Here is a 22,999-nt window from a genome sequence, read left to right as displayed (position 1 = left end):
AAGTCCGCATGGCACTGGAATTGTTGTCACCATTCTATACTTTGCAGCTCATGTCCAAGTCCCAGTGACTGCTGCTTCTAGCTGGTAATGATTCAGGTAGACTGGAAAAAGCCATTTGCAGCATGCGTGGATATGGAGCTTCTGTTCTCCTCTGCCTGGAGAGTTGAGACCAGGTTGCTTTTCCCTGGAGCTCTGTGACTGTGCCATGGTAAAGAGAACCTTGGGATACACTAAGCTGGGTGGCAAAGGTAAATTCATAATACAAGTTGGCAAAAGGAGGAAAGAGAGCTCTAAATTAGGAGTAGGTCCCAGCCTGAAATATGAGTGGGGCATTGAGGTAGGAGGAGGGATAAAGGAAACACTATATATTAAGCCAAGCAGCAGAAAATAGAGCTATCAACGCCCACAACAGAGATCTTTGAGGGAAGAATAAAAAACCTGACTATTCAGGCAAAACATAGTTAAGTGGCCCCTTGTGCAAATGAGATCAGTTTACCTGCTTCTTGGAAGAAATACCCTAGGCTCGTCCACAGTGTCGTAGATGGGGCCGACGGCCCTGGGCACCTTCAGCCTTCAGTGGCAAACTCCAGCTTTCTGGGCAAGGTTAGGTCATAGGTGGCTGGAGCAGGGCTGGAAGAGACTGAACCCTCCCTTAGAGGAGCGAGGGGGAAGCCCACATTCCAGTGTCCCTGTTTCCTCACAGCAGAGGCATGTAAGTCTGGCAGGCTTTAGCTCAATGACCTTCCTTTCCACTATTGAAGCAGGATCCAGATGGCATCCTATGAGACCCCTTTGGGGCGTTGGAGCCTTTAAGGGTGTATCCTAAAAGCTGGTAGTTCCCCTGATCTCTATCGGGCTTTTTCTGCCTCTTGGTATCTTAAAAGCCATTTTCAGAAGATCTCGCTGAGGGGTTTGAGGATCCCCATCCGCCTATATAAATCTTTTCCATATATCTGGAGCTATTTGGAAAAAGACAAAACAGTGTTATTAGCTAGATCTAATAAAGAAGGTAGTAGTTTGCAGGTGAAAAAGATTTGGTGTCTTCTGTTCATCAGCATTCAAAAGAAATGTAAATTTTTTTTTTTTTTAAGTAAAAAGCATGATATGGTAGACCCATCGGAGTCATTGGCCTGGTGTGCAGGATTCCCGGGTTCAATTCCCGGCCAGAGCACACAGGAGAAGCGCCCATCTACCTCTCCACCCCTCCCCCTCTCCCCCCTCTTCGTCTCTCTCCTCCTGCCCGCAGCCAAGGCTCCACCGGAGCAAAGCCACCCCGGGCACTAAGGATGGCCCCACGGCCTCTGCCCCAGTCGCCAGAATGGCTCCGGCTGCAACAGAGCAACACCCCAGATGGGCAGAGCATTCCCCACCGGCAGGCATGCCAGGTGGATCCCAGTCAGCCGCACGCAGGAGTCTGTCTGACTGCCTCCCCATCTCCATCCTCAGAAAAATACAAAAAAAAAAAAATAATAATACAAAACAAACAAACAAACAAAAAAAGGGGGGGGGCATTCCCTTGTGCTAAAGCTCCCGGGAGCATGGAGTGAGCTTGAGTATGTCCTATGAAAAATGGAGCTCTATGTTGACATATAGGTCTTTGAAGAAGGAGGAACTGCTGAAATAGTTTATCAGCATTTGTCCCTAAGACAGCAGTCTTTATAGTGGGAACACCATACGTAAATATTTGCTGTCTGTCTATAGATTAAGGGGGGAATATGGCAAATGCTGAAAAGCCATGATCTTTGTGCCCCTCCCCTCCCCCAACCCCCTCCCTCTCCTCCCCCCACCCTGTAACCCCAACACTGTTGTTCATGTCTCTGAGTCTCATCTTTATGTCCCACCTATGTATGGAATCATATAGTTATTAGTTTTTTCTGATTTACTTCTTTCACTCAGTATAATGTTATCAAGGCCCCATCCATGTTGTTGTAAAAGATCCTATGTCATCATTTCTTATGGCTGAGTAGTATTCCATAGTATATATATACCAAAGCTTTTTAATCCACTCGTCTTCTGATGGACACTTGGGCTGTTTCCAAATCTTGCTATTGTGAACAATGCTGCCATAAACATGGGGGTGCATTTCTTCTTTTCAAACAGTGCTATGGTGTTCTTGGGGTATATTCCTAACAGTGGTATAGCTGGGTCAAAAGGCAGTTCGATTTTTAATTTCTTGAGGAATCTCCATACTGTTTTCCACAGTGGCTGCACCAGTCTGCATTCCCACCAGCAGTGCAGGAGGGTTCCCTTTTCTCCACATCCTCGCCAGCACTTATTCTGTTTTGTTTTATTGATGAGCGCCATTCTGACTGGTGTGAGGTGATATCTCATTGTGGTTTTAATTTGCATTTCTCTAATCATTAGTGATGTTGAACATTTTTTCATATGCCTGTTGGCCATCTGTGTGTCCTCTTTGGAGAAGTGTCTATTCATTTCTTTTGCCCATTTTTGGATTGGATTGTTTGTCTTCCTGGTATTAAGTTTTACAAGTTCTTTATAAATTTTAGTTATTAACCCCTTATCAGACGCTATGTTAAATATATTCTCCCATTGTGCAGTTTGTCTTTTTATCCTGTTTTTATTGTCTTTAGCTGTGCAGAAGCTTTTTAGTTTGATAAAGTCCCATTTGTTTATCCTGTCTTTTATTTCACTTGCCTGTGGAGACAAATCAGCAAATATATTGCTGCGAGAGATGTCAGAGAGCTTACTGCCTATGTTTTCTTCTAAGATGCTTATGGTTTCACGGCCTACATTTAAGTCTTTTATCCATTTTGAGTTTATTTTTGTGAGTGGTGTAAGTTGGTGGTCTAGTTTCATTTTTTTGCAGGTAGCTGTCCAGTTTTCCCAACACCATTTGTTGAAGAGGCTGTCTTTACTCCATTGTATTTCCTTACCTCCTTTGTCAAATATCAGTTGTCCATAGAGCTGTGGGTTTATTTCTGGGTTCTCTGTTCTGTTCCATTGATCTATGTGCCTGTTCTTAAGCCAGTACCATGCTGTTTTGAGTACAATGGCCTTGTAATATAACTTGATATCTGGAAGTGTGATACCTCCTGCTTTTTTCTTCCTTTTCAAGATTGCTGAGGCTATTCGTGTTCTTTTTTGGTTCCATATAAATTTTTGGAATATGTGTTCTATGTCTTTGAAGTAAGTCATTGGTATTTTAATCGGTATTGCATTAAATTTATAAATTGCTTTGGGTAATATAGACATTTTAATGATGTTTATTCTTCCTAACCATGAGCACGGTATATGCCTCCACTTATTCGTATCTTACCTGATTTCTTTTATCAATGTTTTATAATTTTCCGAGTACAAGTCTTTAATCTCCTTGGTTAGATTTATTCCTAGGTACTTTACTTTTTTGGTTGCAATGGTAAAGGGGATTGATTCCTTGATTTCTCTTTCTGACAATTCATTATTAGTGTATAAAAATGCCTCTGATTTCTGAGTATTGATTTTATATCCTGCCACCTTGCCAAATTCGTTTATCAGGTCCAGTAGTTTTTTGACTGAGACTTTAGGGTTTTCTATATACAATATCATGTCATCTGCAAATAATGATAGTTTTACTTCTTCTTTTCCAACTTGAATGCCTTTTATTTCTTTTTCTTGTCTGATTGCTGTGGCTAGGACTTCCAGAACTATGTTGAATAAGAGTGGTGAAAGGGGGCACCCCTGCCTTGTTCCTGATCTTAAGGGGATTGCTTTTAATTTTTGCCCATTGAGTATGATGTTGGCTGTGGGTTTGTCATAGATGGCGTTTATCATGTTGAGGTATGTTCCCTGTATTCTCACTTTGCTGAGAGTTTTGATCATGAATGGGTGCTGGACTTTATCAAATGCTTTTTCTGCATCTATTGAAATTATCATGTGGTTTTTCTCCTTCCTTTTGTTTATGTGATGAATCACATTGATTGATTTGCGAATATTGTACCAGCCTTGCCTCCCAAGAATAAATCCTACTTGATCATGGTGTATGATTTTTTTCATATATTGCTGGATCTGGTTTGCTAATATTTTGTTGAGGATTTTTGCACCTAAGTTCATCAGGGATATTGGCCTATAATTTTCTGTTTTTGTGTTGTCTTTGCCTGGTATTGGAATCAGAATTTTGCTCCCCTTAGAAGGAGTTTGGAAGTCTTCCTTCCTCTTGAATTTTTTGAAATAGCTTGAGAAGGATAGCAGTTAGTTCTTCTTTGAATATTTGTTAGAATTTATTTGTGAAGCCATCAGGCCCAGGACTTTTCTTTTTTGGGAGTTTTTTGATAGCTGTTTCAATCTCATTTGTTGTAATTGGTCTGTTTAGGTTTTCTGATTCTTCCAGATTGATTTTTGGAAGATTATATGATTCAAGGAATTTGTCCATTTCATCTAGGTTGTCTAGTTTTTTGGCATACAGTTCTTCATAGTATTTTCTTACAATATTTTGTATTTCTGTTGTGTCAGTTGTTATTTCTCCATTCTCGTTTCTAATTTTATTTATTTGAGTCCTCTCTCTTTTTTCTTGGTAAGTCTCGTTAAAAGTTCATCGATCTTGTTTACCTTTTCAAAGAACCAGCTCCTGGTTTCATTGATCCTCTGTATTGTTTCTTTAGCCTCTATGTCATTTATTTCTGCTCTGATCTTTATTATTTTCTTCCTTCTACTACCTCTGGGCTTTACTTGCTGTTCTTTTTCTAGTTCTTTTAGATGCAGGGTTAAGTTGTTTATTTGAGCTTTTTCTAGCTTCTTGAGGTATGCCTGTAATGCTATAAACTTCCCTCTCAGGACTGCTTTTGCTGTGTCCCATAAATTTTGAGTTGATGTATGCTCATTATCATTTGTTTCTAGGAATTTTTAAATTTCTTCTTTGATCTCAATGTTAATCCATTCATTGTTTAATAACGTGCTATTTAGTTTCCAAGTGTTTGAATGTTTTTCAATTTTTCTATTGTGGTTGATTTCTAATTTAATGCCATTGTGATCAGAGAAAGTGCTCGATATGATTTCAATCTTCTTAAATTTGTTGAGCCCGCTTTTGTGCCCTAACATGTGGTCTATTCTAGAGAATGTACCATGAGCGCTTGAAAAGAATGTTTATTCTGCTGTTTTAGGGTGAAAGATTCTGAAGATATCTCTTAAATCGAGTTGATCTAATATGTCCTTTAAGTCTGCTGTTTCTTTGTTAATTTTCTTTCTTGAGGTTCTATCTAATGATGTTAATGGGGTATTGAAATCCCCTACTATTATAGTATTGCTGTTGATCTCGCCCTTTAAGTCCATCAAAGTCTGCTTTATATATTTAGGTGCTCCTATATTAGGTGCGTAGATATTTATAATGGTTATATCTTCCTTTTGGATTGCTCCCTTTATCATTATGTAGTGACCTTCTTTATCTCTAACTATGGTCTTTGTTTTAAAGTCCATTTTGTCTGATATAACTATTGCTACCCCAGCTTTTTTTTCATTTCCATTTGCATGAAATATTTTTTTCCATCCTTTTATCTTCAGTCTGTGTGCATCTTTTGATTTAAGGTGTGTCTCTTGTAGACAGCATATGTATGGGTCCTGTTTTCTTATCCACGCAGCTACCCTATGTCTCTTCATCGGATCATTTAATCCATTAACATTTAAGGTTATTACTGATATGTAATTGTTTATTGCCATTTTTTTTCTTTAAAACTGTTTTTCTCTTTTGCTATATTCTTTTTTTCCTTTGATCTGTTTACAACAGGTCCCTTAGCATTTCTTGCAGCCTTGGTTTGGTTGCAGTGAAATCCTTGAGGTTTTTTTTTGTCTGTAAAGCTTTTTATTTCTCCTTCAATTTTAAATGATGCCTTGCTGGATAAAGTAGTCTTGGTTGTAGGTTCTTGTTCTGCATTACTTTGAATATTTCTTGCCATTCCCTTCTGGCCTCAAGCGTTTCTGTTGAGAAGTCAGAAGTCATCCTTATGGGGGCTCCTTTGTAGGTGATAGTCTTTTTTCTCTAGCAGCTTTTAATATTTTCTCTTTATCATTTAGCTTTGGTAATTTAATTATGATGTGTCTTGGTGTTGGTTTCTTTGGGTTTCTCCTTAATGGAGTTCTCTGTGCTTCCTGAACATGTGAAATGTTTTCCTGCCTTAATTGGGGGAAGTTTTCCGCTGTAATATGTTTGAACAAAGTCTCTATCCCTTGTTCTTTCTCTTCTTCTTCAGGAACCCCTATGATGCGGATGTTATTTCTCTTCATGCTGTCACAGAGCTCTCTTAGATTTTCCTCAGACTTTTTGAGTCTCTTTTCTTTTTTCTGCTCTGCTTCCGTGCCTTTATTTATTGTGTCCTCTTTCTCACTGATTCGGTTCTCTGCTTCATCCATCCTGCTTTTAATTCCTTCCATTGTATTCTTTATTTCAGATATTGTATTTGTCATTTCTGACTGATTCTTTTTTATTATTTCAATGTCGTTTTTTATATTTGTTATCTCTTTATTTAGGTTTTCGTAATGGCCATCTATGATTGTTCTAATATCTTTGAGCATCCTAACAATCGTTATTTTAAACTCTGCATCTGGTAATTTGGTTATATCTGATTCACTTAGGTCCTTTTCTGGGGATTTCTCTTGGTTTATTTGTGTTGTATTTCTCTGCCTGCGCATTTTCTCTTCACGGGAGTGGCTGTGATCACGTGCTCGGGTGCCCAAGAGTTGGTGGCCTTGGACTTTGCCCTGCCCCCGTGTGTGTGTGTGTGTGTGTGTGTGTGTGTGTGTGTGTGACGTTATGCTCGGCCCTCCGGGCACTGGTGAGCACCTTTGTTCAGCTGCGGGTCTCCGCCTCTTTCCAAGCTTTCACCCTGCCCTTGCAGGAGGAGCCCACTCAAGGAATAGCTGCTAGCCTTGGCTCTACATTTGCCTGTGGAGATAATCAGCAAAGATATTGCAGCAATAGATGTCGGTGAGCTTACTGCCTAAGTTTTCTTATAAGATACTTATGGTTTCACGATTTACATTTAAGTTCTTTATCCATTTTGAGTTTATTTTTGTGCATGGTGTAAGTTGGTGGTCTAGTTTCATTTTTTTGCAGGTAGCTGTCCAGTTTTCCCAACACCATTTGTTAAAGAGACTGTCTTTACTCCACTGTATGCTCTTATCTCCTTTGTCAAATATCAATTGTCCATAAAGATAGAGTTTATTTCTGGATTCTCTGTTCTGTTCCATTGATCTATATGTCTGTTCTTATGCCAGTACTAGGCTGTTTTGAGTACAATGGCCTTGTAGTATAACTTCATATCAGGAAGTGTGATACCTCCCACTTTATTCAATGTTTTATTATAATTTTCTGAGTACAAGTCTTTAATCTCCTTGGTTAAATTTACTCCTAGGTACTTTATTTTTTTTGTTGCAATAGTGAAGGGCATTGTTTCCTTAATTTCTCTTTCTGACAGTTTGTTGTTCATGTATAAAAATGCCTCTGATTTCTGTATATTAATTTTATATCCTGCCATCTTGCTGAATTCGTTTATTAAGTCCAGTAGTTTTTTGACTGAGACTTTAGGGTTTTCTATATACGGTATCATATCATCTACAAATAATGATAGTTTTACTTCTTCTTTTCCAATTTGGATGCCTTTTATTTTTCTTCTTGTCTGATTTCTGTAGCTAGGAAGAGTGAAGAGTTTTAAACAGCTGCCGTCGAGAATTTGAAAGGGAGCCTGCGTATGCCCATGTGATAGCAGGGAAGAAGACTGTGTAAAGGTCACCAAAAATGTAAATGAAAGTTCTCCTTACACATCTGTAGCTCATTAAGAAGATCATAGCTTCCTAAAGAGTCCTCATGTGACTCCATCTGCTTGTGGTATAGGTTTAAAAAGTGATGTCAGTGGTGCCTGGAAGCCAGCATTCCCACCCTGTCTGACAAACACTCCATAGATGGACAGCACTGCTGCCCCCATGCAGGGTCAGGGAGATGCTTTAGAAATCAGACTCACAGAGCCCCATTGTGGCATGTCAGAACCCACAGAAAATGTTCCTTCTGTGCATTATTTATGCCTTTCTTGCATTTATATAATATCCAGCTTCCTGAGAAAAAAGAAAGAAAAAGTGTGACCCTTGGACTGTGCAGTTAGTGTAGTTGACTTATCATAACCCCTCTGTTACCTACATGCAGAGGGGACATAGAAAGTCAAGTTGATTATAACTGACCTGAGATTGCACAGCTGGCTTAGTTTTCTTATTCCTGTTTATTTCCTTTGCTGTTAGTTGCTGTTCTGCTAACACTGAAGCAGTGCACTCATGACAGCCTGGTGTTTTGGTGGAGTCACAGTGAGTAGGTGCTGAGCTGCTTTATGTAAAATCTTGGTTGTTTGGCTGGACTGGGATTAAATTTGGATGTTTTCAGTGGTCAGCACCTTTAGTCTTGTTGTCCTTTGTGAGCACAGCACTGAGGCTATTTAAATATTGCGTCAGTGCAATAATGCTCAGCAGAAGCGTGTTTCTGTTAAACATGTGTCTTCTACTGTCGTGTGAGTCTTATATGAGAACTCAACAATGCTGTTCTCTGCTTCCAGTACACAGAGACCACTGGGTGGTATGGCAGCTGTGAGGGCTGCTGCAGGGCAGCATGTTTCATGAGAAAAGGTCCATTTAGAAAACAGCCTACCCAGATTGGTTTGGTAGCTTTTCAGGGTGTCTTGTAAATGGCCAGTGGTGACTTCCTATATCTCCTCAAGGAGATTGACAGTAGATAACTTCAAAAACAGTTTGCACTAATGTATTGAAAATTTGCCCACAAGTCAAAATGTTTAGTCAGAAAGCCTCTGGCTTTCTAGTGGTCATGGATCTGTGTTTGAGTGAGGTGTTCTCATTCTCTTAGAGGCCCTGGCAATGAATATTCATGAGGTGGGTGCATCACCTCTCAGTGAGGACTCCTGGCCTCTGCTGGTATGACTGAGCCTATCTGTCCCCCTCCCACCCTATTTGGTGGCCTCACATACACACTGTGATTAATTCTAGTACTTCTAAAAATTTAACTTTAGCTCTGTTTAATGTTTAAGGACACCATATTGGATGGTAGCCTTTGTGTGCTAAACATTTGTTGGTTATAATTGCTGGAATTTCTGAATGTGAAAATACTCAATTTTTCTCTTTGTTATAAAGATCATCCTTTGCTTTTTTTTTTTTAAATAAATTTTTATTAATGTTAATGGGATGACATTAATAAATCAGGGTACATATATTCAAAGAAAACATGTCTAGGTTATTCTTGTCATTAAATTATGTTGCATACCCCTTGCCCAGAGTCAGATTGTCCTCCGTCACCCTCTGTCTAGTTTTCTCTGTGCACCTCCCCCTTCCCCTAACTCTCTCCCTCCTTCCCTCCTGCGTCCTCCCTCCCCCTACCCCTGGTAACCACCACACTTTTGTCCATGCCTCTTAGTCTCGTTTTTATGTTCCACCAATGTATGGAATCATGTAGTTCTTGTCTTTTTCTGATTTATTTATTTCACTCCGTATAATGTTATCAAGATCCCACCATTTTGCTGTAAATGATCTGATGTCATCATTTCTTATGGCTGAGTAGTATTCCATAGTGTATATGTGCCACATCTTCTTTATCTAGTCTTCTATTGAAGGGCTTTTTGGTTGTTTCCATGTCTTGGCCACTGTGAACAGTCCTGCAATGAACATGGGGCTACATGTGTCTTTACGTATCAATGTTTCTGAGGTTTTGGGGTATATACCCAGTAGAGGGATTGCTGGGTCATAAGGTAGTTCTATTTTCAGTTTTTTGAGGAACCACCATACTTTCCTCCATAATGGTTGTACTACTTTACAGTCCCACCAACAGTGGATGAGAGTTCCCTTTTCTCCGTAGCCTCTTCAACATTTGTTATTACCCGTCTTGTTGATAATAGCTAATCTAACAGGGGTGAGGTGGTATCTCATTGTAGTTGTGATTTGCATTTCTCTAATAACTAATGAAGCTGAGCATCTTTTCATATATCTGTTGGCCATTTGTATTTCTTCCTGGGAGAAGTGTCTGTTCATGTCCTCTTCCCATTTTTTTATGGGATTGTTTGTTTGTTTGTTGTTGAGTTTTATGAGTTCTTTGAAAATTTTGGATATTAGGCCCTTATCTGAGCTGTTGTTTGAAAATAACATTTCCCATTTAGTTGGCTGTCTGTTTATTTTGATATCAGTTTCTCTTGCTAAGGAAAAACTTTTTATTCTGATGTAGTCCCATTCATTTATCTTTGCCTTCACTTCTCTTGCCTTTGGAGTCAAGTTCATAAAATGTTCTTTAAAACCCAGGTTCATGAGTTTGGTATCTATGTCTTCTTCTATGTACTTTATTGTTTCAGGTCTTATATTTAGGTCTTTGATCCATTTTGAATTAAGTTTAGTACATGGGGACAAGCTGTAGTCGAGTTTTATTCTTTTGCATGTGCCTTTCCAGTTTTCTCAACACCATTTGTTGAAGAGGCTTTCTTTTCTCCATTGTGTGTTGTTGGCCCCTTTATCAAAGATTATTTGACCATATATATGTGGTTTTATTTCTGGGCTTTCTATTCTGTTCCATTGGTCTGAGTGTCTATTTTTCTGCCAATACCATGCTGTTTTGATTATCGTGGCCCTATAATATAGTTTAAAGTCAGGTATTGTAATGCCCCCAGCTTCATTCTTTTTCCTTAGGATTGCTTTGGCTATTCAGGGTTTTTTATAGTTCCATATAAATCTGATGATTTTTTGTTCCATTTCTTTAAAAAATGTCATAGGAATTTTGATGGGAATTGCATTAAATTTATATATTGCTTTGGGTAATATGGCCATTTTAATTTTATTTATTCTTCCTATCCAAGAACAAGGAATATTTTTCCATCTCATTGTGTCTTTCTATTTCTCTTAACAATGCCTTGTAGTTTTCGTTATATATATAGGTCCTTTACATTCTTTGTTATGTTTATTCCTAGGTATTTTATTTTTTTTGTTGCAATCGTGAAGGGGATTATTTTTTTGAGTTCGTTTTCTAATATCTCATTGTTGGCATATAGAAAGGATATGGACTTTTGTATGTTAATTTTGTATCCCGCGACCTTACTGTATTGGTTTATTGTTACTAGTAATCTTTTTGTGCAGTCCTTTGGGTTTTCGATGTATAGGATCATATCATCAACAAAAAGTGATACCTTTACTTCTTCTTTTCCGATATGGATGCCTTTTATTTCTTTCTCTTGTCTGATTGCTCTGGCCAGAACTTCTAGCACCATGTTAAATAAGAGTGGAGAGAGTGGACAACCCTGTCTTGTTTCTGATTTAAGGTGGAAAGTCCTCAGTTTTTTGCCATTTAATATGATGTTGGCTGATGGTTTATCATATATGGCCTTTATCATGTTGAAATATTTTCCTTCTATACCCATTTTGTTGAGTATCTTAAACATAAAATTGTGTTGTATTTTATCAAAAGCCTTTTCTGCATCTATTGATAAGATCATGTGGTTTTTGTTCTTTGTTTTGCTGATATGGTGTATTACGTTAACCGTTTTACGTATGTTGAACCATCCTTGAGATTCTGGGATGAATCCCACTTGATCATGATGTACTATTTTTTTAATATGTTATTGTATTCGATTTGCCAGTATTTTGTTTAGTATTTTAGCATCTGTATTCATTAGAGATATTGGTCTGTAGTTTTCTTTCTTTGTGCCATCCTTGCCAGGTTTTGGTATGAGGGTTATGTTGGCCTTATAAAATGTGTTTAGAAGTATTGCTTCTTCTTCAATTTTTTGGAAGACTTTGAGTAGAATAGGAACCAAGTCTTCTTTGAATGTTTGATAGAATTCACTAGTATAACCGTCTGGGCCTGGACTTTTATTTTTGGGGAGGTTTTTAATAGTTTTTTCTATTTCCTCCCTGCTGATTGGTCTGTTTAGGCTTTCTGCTTCTTCATGACTCAGTCTAGGAAGGTTGTATTGTTCTAGGAATTTATCCATTTCTTCTAGATTGTTGTATTTGGTGGCATATAATCTTTCATAGTATTCTACAATAATTCTTAGTATATCTATGATGTTTGTGGTGATTTCTCCTCTTTCATTTTGGATTTTATTTATTTGAGTCCTGTGCCTTTTTCCTTGGTGAGTCTTGCCAAGGGTTTGTCAATTTTGTTGATCTTTTCAAAGAACCAGCTCCTTGTTTTATTGATTTTTTCTATAGATTGTCTGTTCTCTATTTCATTTATTTCTGCTCTGATTTTTATTATCTCCTTTCTTCGGCTGGTTTTGGGTTGTCTTTGTTCTTCTTTTTCTAGTTCCTTAAGGTGTGAATTTAAGTGGTTTACTTGGGCTCTGTCTTGTTTGTTCATATAGGCCTGAAGTGATATGAACTTTCTTCTTATTACTGCTTTTGCTGCATCCCAGAGATTCTGATATGTCCTATTGTCATTTTCATTTGTCTGTATATATCTTTTGATCTCTGCGCTTATTTCTTCTTTGACCCATTCATTTTTTAGAAGTATGTTGTTTAGTTTCCACATTTTTGTGGGTTTTTCCCCCCTCGTTTTTGCAGTTGAATTCTAGTTTCAAGGCTTTTTGATCAGAGAATATGCTTGGTACAATTTCAATTTTTCTAAATTTGCTGATATTGTCTTTGTGGCCCAACATATGGTCAATTCTTGAGAATGTTCCATGTACACTAGAGAAAAATGTATACTCTGTCGCTTTGGGATGAAGTGTCCTGTAGATGTCTGTCATATCCAGGTGTTCTAGTATTTCGTTTAAGGCCACTATATCTTTATTGATTCTCTGTTTGGATGACCGATCTAGAGCCATCAGCGGTGTATTGAGGTCCCCAAGTATGATTGTATTTTTGTCAGTTTTTGTTTTAAGGTCAATAAGTAGCTGTCTTATATATTTTGGTGCTCCTTGGTTTGGTGCATATATATTAAGGATTGTTATGTCTTCTTGATTCAGTGTCCCCTTAATCATTATGAAATGACCATTTTTGTCTCTGAGTACTTTTTCTGTCTTGTAGTCAGCATTATTAGATATGAGTATTGCTACACCTTTTTTTTGGGTGTTCTTTGCTTGGAGTATTTTTTTCCAGCCTTTCATTCTGAATTTGTTTTTATCCTTGTTGCATAGATGTGTTTCTTGTAGGCAGCACATGGTTGGATTTTCTTTTTTAATCCATTCTGCTACTCTGTGTCTTTTTATTGGTAAGTTTAATCCATTTACATTTAGTGTAATTATTGACACTTGTGGGTTCCCTATTGCCATTTTATAAATTGCTTTCTGTTAGTTTTGTATCTTGTTTGATTCTTCTCTTTTGTTTTTCTATTATTTGTTTTTGTTTGTTTGTATTCCATACTTCTTTCCTCTGTTGCTACCTTTTTTAAGTCAGGTGTTTTTGTGGTGGGTTTTTTTTTTGTGTTTTTTTTTTTTGTATTTTTCTGAAGCTGGAAATGGGGAGAGACAGTCAGACAGACTCCTGCATGCGCTCGACCAGGATCCACCCGGCATGCCCACCAGGGGCGATGCTCTGCCCACCAGGGGGCGATGCTCTGCCGCGACCAGAGCCACTCTAGTGCCTGGGCAGAGGCCAAGGAGCCATCCCCAGCGCCCGGGCCATCTTTGCTCCAATGGAGCCTTGGCTCCGGGAGGGGAAGAGAGAGACAGAGAGGAAGGAGGGGGGGTGAAGAAGCAAATGGGTGCTTCTCCTATGTTCCCTGGTCGGGAATCGAACCCAGGTCCCCCGCACACCAGGCCGACGCTCTACCGCTGAGCCAACCCGCCAGGGCCTTTGTGGTGGTTTTTCAAGGGTGGTTACCATTAAGTAATGAAAAGGGCACCTACCATATTCATTGTAGTACCCTTTCTTATGAGTATTTCTGCGCTTCATCGTCCTTTGCTACTGTTAATCTCCATCCTCTCCCCCCTTTTTTCTTTTGTTGTCACAGTATAAATTTGGTTTTATTGTGTTCTTGGTGGAGCTGTTACTTGTGGTTTTGTTTTGTTTTGTTCTTTGAATCTGGTTGGAAAACCCCCTTTAGTATTTCCTGGAGTGGGGGCTTTCTGATGATAAATGCTCTCATCTTTTCTGTATTTGTGAATGTTTTTATATCTTCTTCGTACTTGAAGGATAGCTTTGATGGGTATAATATTCTTGGCTGAAAGTTCCTCTCTTTCAGGGCTTTAAATATTGAGGTCCACTCTCTTCTAGCTTGTAGAGTTTCTGCTGAGAAATCTGATGATAATCTAATAGGCCTTCTTTTATATGTTGTACTCTTCTTTTCCCTGGCTGCCTTGAGAATTTTTTCTTTGTCATTGGTTTGTGTCATCTTTATTATGATGTGCCTTGGAGTGGGTTTGTTGGGGTTAAGAAAACTCGGTGTTCTGTTTGCTTCTTGAATTTGAGGCTTTTGTTCTTTCCACAGGCTTGGGAAGTTCTCGTCTATTATTTGTTTGAGTATATTCTCCATTCCATTTTCTTTCTCTTCTCCCTCTGATATACCTATTATTGTTATGTTTTTCTTTCTGATGGAGTCAGATCATTCCTGTAGGGCTTTCTCGTTTTTTATTATTTTTGAGTCTCTTTCTTCTTCTCTCTGTTGTGCCTCAAGTTGCTTGTCTTCTATTTCACTAATCCTATCTTCTATCTGGGCTGTTCTATTAGCTAAGCTTGTTACCTCTTTTTTCAGCTCGTGAATTGAGTTTTTCATTTCTGTTTGATTTGTTTTTATAGTTTCAGTTTCCTTGGACATATATTCTTTGTGATCGTTGAGTTGTTTTCTGAGCTCCCTAAATTGCCTTTCTGTGTTTTCTTGTATATCTCTGAGTACTTTTAGGATTTCTGTTTTAAATTCTCTGTCATTTAGCTCCACAGTTTCCAATATGTTAAATCTTTTCTCCATAGGTTTTTCCACATCTATTTGTGTTACCTCTCTATCTTTTGTATCCATAATATTTGATTTCCTTTTTCTTATTGGCATCTGAGGGTGGTCTTGTTGATAACACTAATTAGAATTAATAAAGAATAAAAATTTAAAAAAAAAAGGAAAAAAGAAAAACACCCCACAAAAAAAAACCAGTAATAATTTATTATTTCCCCCTTTTTTCTTTCTTCTCTTCCCCTCTCTCTCCTCCTTAGGGAAATATCGTGATGACCTGTGAATTATATTATGCTAAATGGAACAAAAACTGCCTATAACGAGGGCCTGACTTGGGGTGAAGAGTTCAAGGGGCAAAAAAGGGAGTAGGGACCTACTAAATGCAAAAAAAAGGAGAAAATCTTAGACAAGTATAAAATGATTTGCTTGTAAGTGATGGTCGACTAAGAGATATAATGAGAAGGATAAGAGGGAAACAGAAAAAAGGAGAAAAAAATAATTAAAGAAGAAAAAAAATAAAAATAATAAAAAAATCTGTTGTATTAAGTGGAACAAAGACTAAATACAATGGAGACCTTGGGTTGGGAGGAATGCTAATGAGTTAAAAGGTAAAGTAAAAAGTACCCAAAATGTCACAAAAACAAACAAAAGAAAACCAAAAACAATAGCAAAAAAAAAACCAAAAAAAAAACCTTGAGTCCCAAATTAAATAATTTGTTTGTGATTGAGGATTGAATGGGAGGAAAAGTAAAAGGAGAAAAGAAGAAACAAATAGAAAGGAAAAAATAAGATAAAGAGGAAAATGAAGGAAGAGAAAAAGGAAAAGGAAAAAAAAAACAAAAGGGGAGAGAGTGAGAGTTAAGGGTTTTGGAGTATAACCGTAAAGGAGAGTAAGGATGAAGAAAAGAAATAAAATGTCACACTCATGGATAGTGTAGTTCAAGAAAAGGGTAGCATAAGATGGGCAGAGAATAAAAGGACCGAGGTGGAGGAAATAGAAGTAATAATAATAAAGGCAATAAGATAGAAGAAACAAACAACAACAACGAAAATATAGTGGAACAAGTTATAATGTCTGTGGATTTTTCTTGATTTTGAGAGGTTAACTTCTTCCTTTTTCTTTTTTCTCCCTCTTCCTGGTCGGTGACTCTGTACCCCATGCTCTGCCCCTGTGTCATGCTTAGGTAGGGATTTGCAGTTGATGGGATTCTATGGCAATGTCATATATTTGGCTTTAGTCTCATTGGTAGTCAAGGCTTGTTGGCGTTTGCAGGGTCCAACAATGAGAGAGTTTGCTTTCCCAGAGTCTCTCTCCTAGTCTCCCCTTCCTGAATTAGCAGCCTGGTGATCCAGTTATGAGGCTGCCACTGCTTCTGTCTGGGGAGTAAGAGGCTCAAAGAGCTGTGAAATCCCCACTCTATCCCCACTCAGCGCAAGGCTCTGGGCAAGGCTCTGACAGTCAGAGCCTCCAGTGTAATCAGGCGGGGCTGGGAGTCAATTGTCAAGGTGACTGTTCAGGCCTAGCATTCAGTTGGACCACTCAACCCAGGCTTTCTACACTTTGTAACCTGTTTTGGCTGGGAAGAAGAGGCACTAGTCGCTGCTTGCTGTATAGATCTTAACATCTGCCAATCCCTCTTGTTAGTGTATATCCCTGAATATGGAGGCTCTGTCAATCAGAAGTTGCCCCCGCCCCTTTAGCGAGAGGCACTAAAAAATATCATGTCTCTTGTCTTGGATCGCTGAACTGAGAGAGATCTTATCAATTAGAGCCCCGTGGGTGTGCAGATTTCGTGGGTTAAGCTAATTTCAGTGATTGGATCCGCAGCTGTGCTCCAGAAAGTATTTCAAGCTGCTCGCACGCCCCTCCCCCAACACTTGATTGTTAGCTTGAGTGGCTGGGTGAGGTGCCCCGCCCACGGAGAGACTCTCCGGAGTAGGGAAGATAGCTTTGGCGCCCTTCCCGGTTGCTTTGTGGCTGGCGGCTGGGGTGCACTGGGCGCGCAGGAGAATGGGACACTCTCTGTGTGCGGGCGAGTGGGGTGCTCTGGGCGTGTGGGCGAATGGGACGTTCAGGGCACGCGAGCGAATGGGGTGCTCTGGGTACGCCGGTGGCTGGGGACTCTCACTCGCAGTGTGCGGGCCGCTGGGGACGCTCGCAGTGCAAGGGAGCTCTCTCTGTGACCGGACTGCAGTTCGCGGTGGGGGGGGGGGCGCGTTCACACGTGGTTTCTCACGGCACACCTGCGGCTGCTCCCAGCGCTCAGGCTGCTCCTCCCCGAGTGTGGGAGGGCAGTTGCACGCGTAGGTTGACTCACCACAGGCGTACTCCATCCTCGGCTTGAATGAACGTCAGTGCGGTAGTTAGCTTCTTCTACACCCTCAGCTCCAACCCGTCTCTCAGATTCAAGTGATAACAGTCCTTTCGCTTTCAGTGTGTGTGGAACTCCGAATGCTCCGAGGATAAATTTTTCTGTTTCTAGTTGATAAATTTGTTGAGATTTTCGGGAGATCTGTCGGACGCGCTGCTCACGACGCCATTTCCCTGCTTTTGTTTTTAACACTAGAGAATCCTTCAATTTGGGTTAAGGAAAGAAATACAGAAAGAATATGAATAGGTAAAAATTTTGAGGTAGAATATATTAGGTAAAGGTAATATAAAAGTATTTTCAATTTTGGACTAAGGAAATCAAATACATAAAACATTTGGACACAAATGTAAACATTTATTTAAAAGTAGTATTTTTAATTATAGTAGTTAACTTTAATTTGAATGTAGTTTATTTTAACGCAATTGTTTAAAAACTACTTTTAGTTAAGATTACCATTTATGCCTTCTTCATGAGTACTGTGAAAATCGTTCTTTTTGCTAGATTTGGAAAGATGGGGAGATATCTTAATAGGCATACTTTAAAATGCTAATTTCATCAATATCAAGCTTTTTCAAGGGTTATGACAACTCTGTAATTAAAGTTAGATTTTTATTCCAGATGGATTTTCTGCTGTGTAAATAACAAGTTTGTGTTTTGTTTCTATATAATATCATCTTTCTACATATTTTTAAAAATTATATCTGGGTTATGAAGTGATAGCTAAATGATTAGAATTTAAAGTATTAACATGCCATCTATGATTGCAGGAGCATTCATTAGAAGATTAAACAGATTATAGGTTCCCACTGACACAGGCTAACTAATGTCACTCACAAGTAGACAAGTATGTGCTCTAGTGTCATGGGGGGCACAGTTTCTGGTAGTTGTACAGGCACAGTGCCTTTTCTAGTGGGAGATTCGACTGTTATAGTAACTGATAGCAACTTACAGTCAGCCAGCATTCTGAACAGATTAATGTGCCATATAGTGAAAATTCAACATAAAAATCTACATTCAGGCAGGGGAAAGGGAGTGACTTTAAACATTTTTTGTATCTAATTAGTTTGTCTTTAAGTGAATACATTCTGGTCTAAGAACTTGGTTGTAGTCTCTTAACAGTTAGATGTGTTGAGCTGGCCCTGAGGGGAGTTTTCATCTTGGTAGGTTATTCTTTGAAGCCTGCAAAGGTCTTGTGTCTTGGGACATCCAATATACTTTTTGAGGGAGTAGAGGACAGTTTATTTTTTTAACAATATAAAAAAATGGCCCAATAGCAATTGCTTTAAAATGTATTTCTGCTTTATTGAGGGAGATTTCTGAGCAAAACCTCATGTGAAAGGCGAGTCCATTTGTGCCTGTGTCTGTGCTTTGGTCAGTGGTTCTAGTCTGGATCCCTTTGGGAACTGGACAGCCCCCATGCACAAAGGTCTACATGCCATGTCTGGGAGCTAAGAGTTCACAGGGTCCCTGTGTGCCTTGGTCAATCAGAAAAAACAAAATTAATGGGAATACCATTCTCCTTGCTTAGAGCTCAGCTAGAGAAGCTTCACTCAAATGGGGTTTAAATAACAACTTAATAGTCTTTTGAATTAACAGCACTTTTGTTTTGGGTTTGATTTTCAAAAGCAGATCTGCACTCTGCCCCTCCTGATGTCACTACTGGCCTTGCGGAGTATATGCACTGTGAGCGTCCACAGCCATCCTCTGTAAGAGGCATCCCTCGAGGATGCAGCGGGCACCTCCTGGATACAGCGGGTGGTGAGCATCTTTATTTCTTCTTTTGACGTGGCTGAGCACACGTTCTTTTCAGGTTCTGAGCATCCTTTAATGTATTCGTTATAGCAAACCTGAGCCAGTCAGCAGTTAGAACACTTCAGTGCATGTAAACTGAGACCAATGTGTGCAGTGTATGTTATAACAAAAAGTACCATGTGAAGCAGTGATCAGAAATATCGCCCTGGCCGGTTGGCTCAGCGGTAGAGCGTCGGCCTAGCGTGCGGAGGACCCGGGTTCGATTCCCGGCCAGGGCACACAGGAGAAGTGCCCATTTGCTTCTCCACCCCTCCGCACGCCTTCCTCTCTGTCTCTCTCTTCCCCTCCCGCAGCCAAGGCTCCATTGGAGCAAAGATGGCCCGGGCGCTGGGGATGGCTCTGTGGCCTCTGCCTCAGGTGCTAGAGTGGCTGTGGTCGCAACATGACCACGCCCAGGATGGGCAGAGCATCGCCCCCTGGTGGGCAGAGCGTCGCCCCTGGTGGGCGTGCCGGGTGGATCCCGGTCGGGCGCATGCGGGAGTCTGTCTGACTGTCTCTCCCTGTTTCCAGCTTCAGAAAAATGCAAAAAAAAAAAAAAAAAAAAAAGAAATATCTGTGGAATTGGTCCAATTGATTAAGGAGAGTTGGGAGGAGAAAAGCTCCAAATTTAAATTTGATACAAAAGGAGTTTGGATCTATAGTATTGTTGGAAAATGAGAAACTTGGAAAGTTTTTATTTGGATACAGGGTGGCCAGTGCAGCATGTCTTAGTGTGACTGCACTCCTGTCTCCAAAGTAGCAGTCCCTGCACCCGCATCCTCGGCAGCCTATGAAATGGGTACAGCAGCACTCACAGTTCCTGACGTGCCGGCCCAGTGCTTTCAGTGCAGTTTGTTTTTTCAGGCTCATAATTTGTATTTTCTCCCAGTCTGTGCTTTGTATTTTCATCTCTTAACTGTACCTTGCAGAGTACAATTTAAAATTTTGATGATGCCCAGTTTACCAAATTTTTCTTTTATGGATCCTGCATTAATGTCATATCTAAGATATACTTTCCTAATTCAAGGTTTTAAAGGGTTTCTCCTATATTTTTTACTAGAATTTTATAGTTTTGGTTTTTATGTTTAGCTGTCTGACCCATTTAATAATTTTAGCATAAGTGCAAGATATGAACCAAACTTTATTATTTTGTACATGGATATCCAGTTGTCCCAGCAATATTTATTATAAAGGTCACTCTGTCCCCACCAAGTTTCTTTGGCATACTGGATGAAAGTCATTAGACCGTATATGAGAGGATTCTGTTTCTGGCTCCTAGATGCTGTTCATTTGCTGTACTTGCCCACCCTTATACTAACAGCACATTGTCATGATTACCATGGCTTTATAATAAATCTTGAAATCATGTAGTTTGTCTTCAACTCTGCTTTTCAACTTAAAATTTGTCTGGATTATTTTAATTCCTTTGCATTATAAAGTATATTTTAAAATTAGCTTAATTTTAACCAAAATTCCTGCTGGATTTTGATTGGTATTTTATTGACTCTCTAGATCAATTGGAAAAGAATTGGCATCTTAACAATATTTTATACTTCAATTGATAAATGCAGTATATTTTCCATTTATTTACCTCTTATAAAAAAATTTAGCATTTTTATAGCTTTCAGTACACAGGTATTGCACGTATTTTGTTGAAATTATCCCCAAATATGCCGGACCACTGGCTTGAGCAACGGGTCTGCTCTGCTGGAGCCCCTTGGTCAAGGCACATATGAGAAAGCAATCAATGAATAACTAAGGCACTGCAGTGAAGAACTGATGCTTCTCATTTCACTCCCTTCCAGTCTGTCTGTCTCTGTCTGTGTCCCACCCTGTCTTTTGCTAAAAAAAAAAATTATCCCAAAATATGTTATTTTGCAATACTATTATAAATGGTATTTTTTCCAATTGTTTGTTGCTAGTCTATAGAAATAGTTGATTTAAAAAATTTATTTTATTTTTGGCTGGTGGCTCAGTGGATAGAGCATCAGCCCGCATATGGACATCTCAGGTTTGATTCCTGATCTGGGCACACAAGAGAAGCGACCATCTGCTTTTCTCCCCCTCCCTTGCCACCTTCTCTCCCTCTTCTCCTCACACTGCCAGTGGCTCTGTTGGTTCGAGTGTTGACTCCAGCACCACGGACACCTCAGTTGGTCCAAACACATCATCCTCAGGTGCTAGAAATAGCTCGGTTGTGAGCATCGGCCCCAGACTGGGCTGCCAGGTGGATTCTGGTAGGGGAGCATGTGGAAGTATTTCTCACTATCTCCCATCCTCTCACCTAAGACAAATAAAAATTAAAAACTTGTTTTATTTTATTGATTTGAGAAAGAGGAAGGGAGAGAGGCAGATATTGATTTATTGTTCTACTTATTTATGCATTCTCTGGTTGAGCCTTTTTTTTCTTTTTTTTTAAGTTTTTGACAGAGACACAGAGAGAATCAGAGAGAGGGACAGATAGGGATAGACAGACAGGAAGGGAGAGAGATGAGAAGAATCAATTCTTCACTATGATACCTAAGTTGTTCATTGATTGCTTTCTCATATGTGCCTTGACCAGGAGGTTACAGCAGAGCGAGTGACCCCTTGCTCAAGCCAGCAACCATGGGGTCATATCTATGACCCCAGGCTTAAGTCAGCAACCCCACACTCAAGCTGGTGAGCCTGTGCTCAAGCTGGCAACCTCAGGTTTTGAACCTGGGTCCTCTGCATCCCAGTTCCACACTGTATCCACTGAGCCACCACCTGGTCAGGCTACAGTTAATTTTTTATATTGACCTCATATTAGTTCTAGTAGCTTTTCTGGTAGATTCCTTAAGATGTTCTACAAGTATGCATGATTATATTGTCTACAATCACAGTTTTCTCTTTTTTTTAAGATTTATTTATTGCTTTTTAGAGAGAGGAGAGAGAGAGAAGGGGGGGAGAAGTAGACTTCCCCCTTCATCAACTCATAGTCATTGCTTCTTGTATGTGCCTTGACCAGGCAAGCCTGGGGTTTTGAACTGGTGACCTCAGCATTCCAGGTTGACGCTTAATCCACTGCGCCACCATAGGTCAGGGCAACTTTACTTTTCTTTCCAAATTGTTTGCCTGTAGGAACATTAATATTTCTGGCTTTATTGCAGTGACGAGGACTTCCAATCTTGAGGGGGAACATAAATTACCTTATTTCCAACTGTTGGAATAAAGCATTCATTCTTTCATTTTTTTAATTATGATGTTAGCTGTGGGGTGGTTTTTTTTGTTTGTTTGTTTGTTTTTTCATTTTTCTGAAGCTGGAAACAGGGAGAGACAGTCAGACAGACTCCCGCATGCGCCCCGCCGGGATCCACCCGGCACGCCCACCAGGGGCGACGCTCTGCCCACCAGGGGGCGATGCTCTGCCCATCCTGGGCGTTGCCATGTTGCGACCAGAGCCACTCTAGCGCCTGAGGCAGAGGCCACAGAGCCATCCCCAGTGCCCGGGCCATCTTTGCTCCAATGGAGCCTCGGCTGCGGGAGGGGAGGAGAGAGACAGAGAGGAAAGCGCGGCGGAGGGGTGGAGAAGCAAATGGGCGCTTCTCCTGTGTGCCCTGGCCGGAATCGAACCCGGGTCCTCCGCACGCTAGGCCGATGCTCTACCGCTGAGCCAACCGGCCAGGGCCGTGTTTTGTTTTTTTGTTTTTTTTTAATCAAGTTGAGGATGTTCTCTTTTTTCCTCTAATTTCCTGAAAAATTTTAAAACAATTTTTGTTGAAAAATTTTTTTGACCTGTCAGGCTCATCATATGGTTTTTCTTTTATAGTTTGTTGAATCCAGCTTAGGTGTGCAGTAGGTTATACCATTAAGGTGTATGTAGTGCACTCTGTGATGTTTCTGCACAATGAAATCACCTGACTATGCATTTCTCAGAATGCATCCTCATTGTTCAGTGATGTGTAACTGTAGTTATGAGATTTAGAAGTTTGTTAATGTTCTACATAATCAAAACATAAACTTAAAGTGTTGGAAG

At 39.8% G+C, this 22,999-nt stretch overlaps 1 protein-coding gene across 5 annotated transcripts in view; it reads left to right on the top strand.

The window, feature by feature from the left end:
- Positions 1–22,999, top strand: part of DIP2A (disco interacting protein 2 homolog A) — a 158,148-nt gene that overhangs the window by 79,253 nt on the left and 55,896 nt on the right. For 2 of the 5 annotated variants that reach the window (XM_066259126.1, XM_066259125.1), the window contains exons 6-7: positions 8,218–8,280; positions 18,838–18,969. In XM_066259126.1, the coding sequence (XP_066115223.1) occupies positions 8,218–8,280; positions 18,838–18,969 (195 nt within the window). The remainder of the gene's footprint in view (positions 1–8,217; positions 8,281–18,837; positions 18,970–22,999) is intronic. The other 3 variants (XM_066259129.1, XM_066259128.1, XM_066259127.1) reach the window with 2 other exon arrangements.

Source organism: Saccopteryx bilineata, chromosome 2, assembly GCF_036850765.1.
Source record: "Saccopteryx bilineata isolate mSacBil1 chromosome 2, mSacBil1_pri_phased_curated, whole genome shotgun sequence".
NCBI lineage: Eukaryota > Metazoa > Chordata > Mammalia > Chiroptera > Emballonuridae > Saccopteryx > Saccopteryx bilineata.
This window is presented reverse-complemented; position numbering and strand designations above follow the sequence as displayed.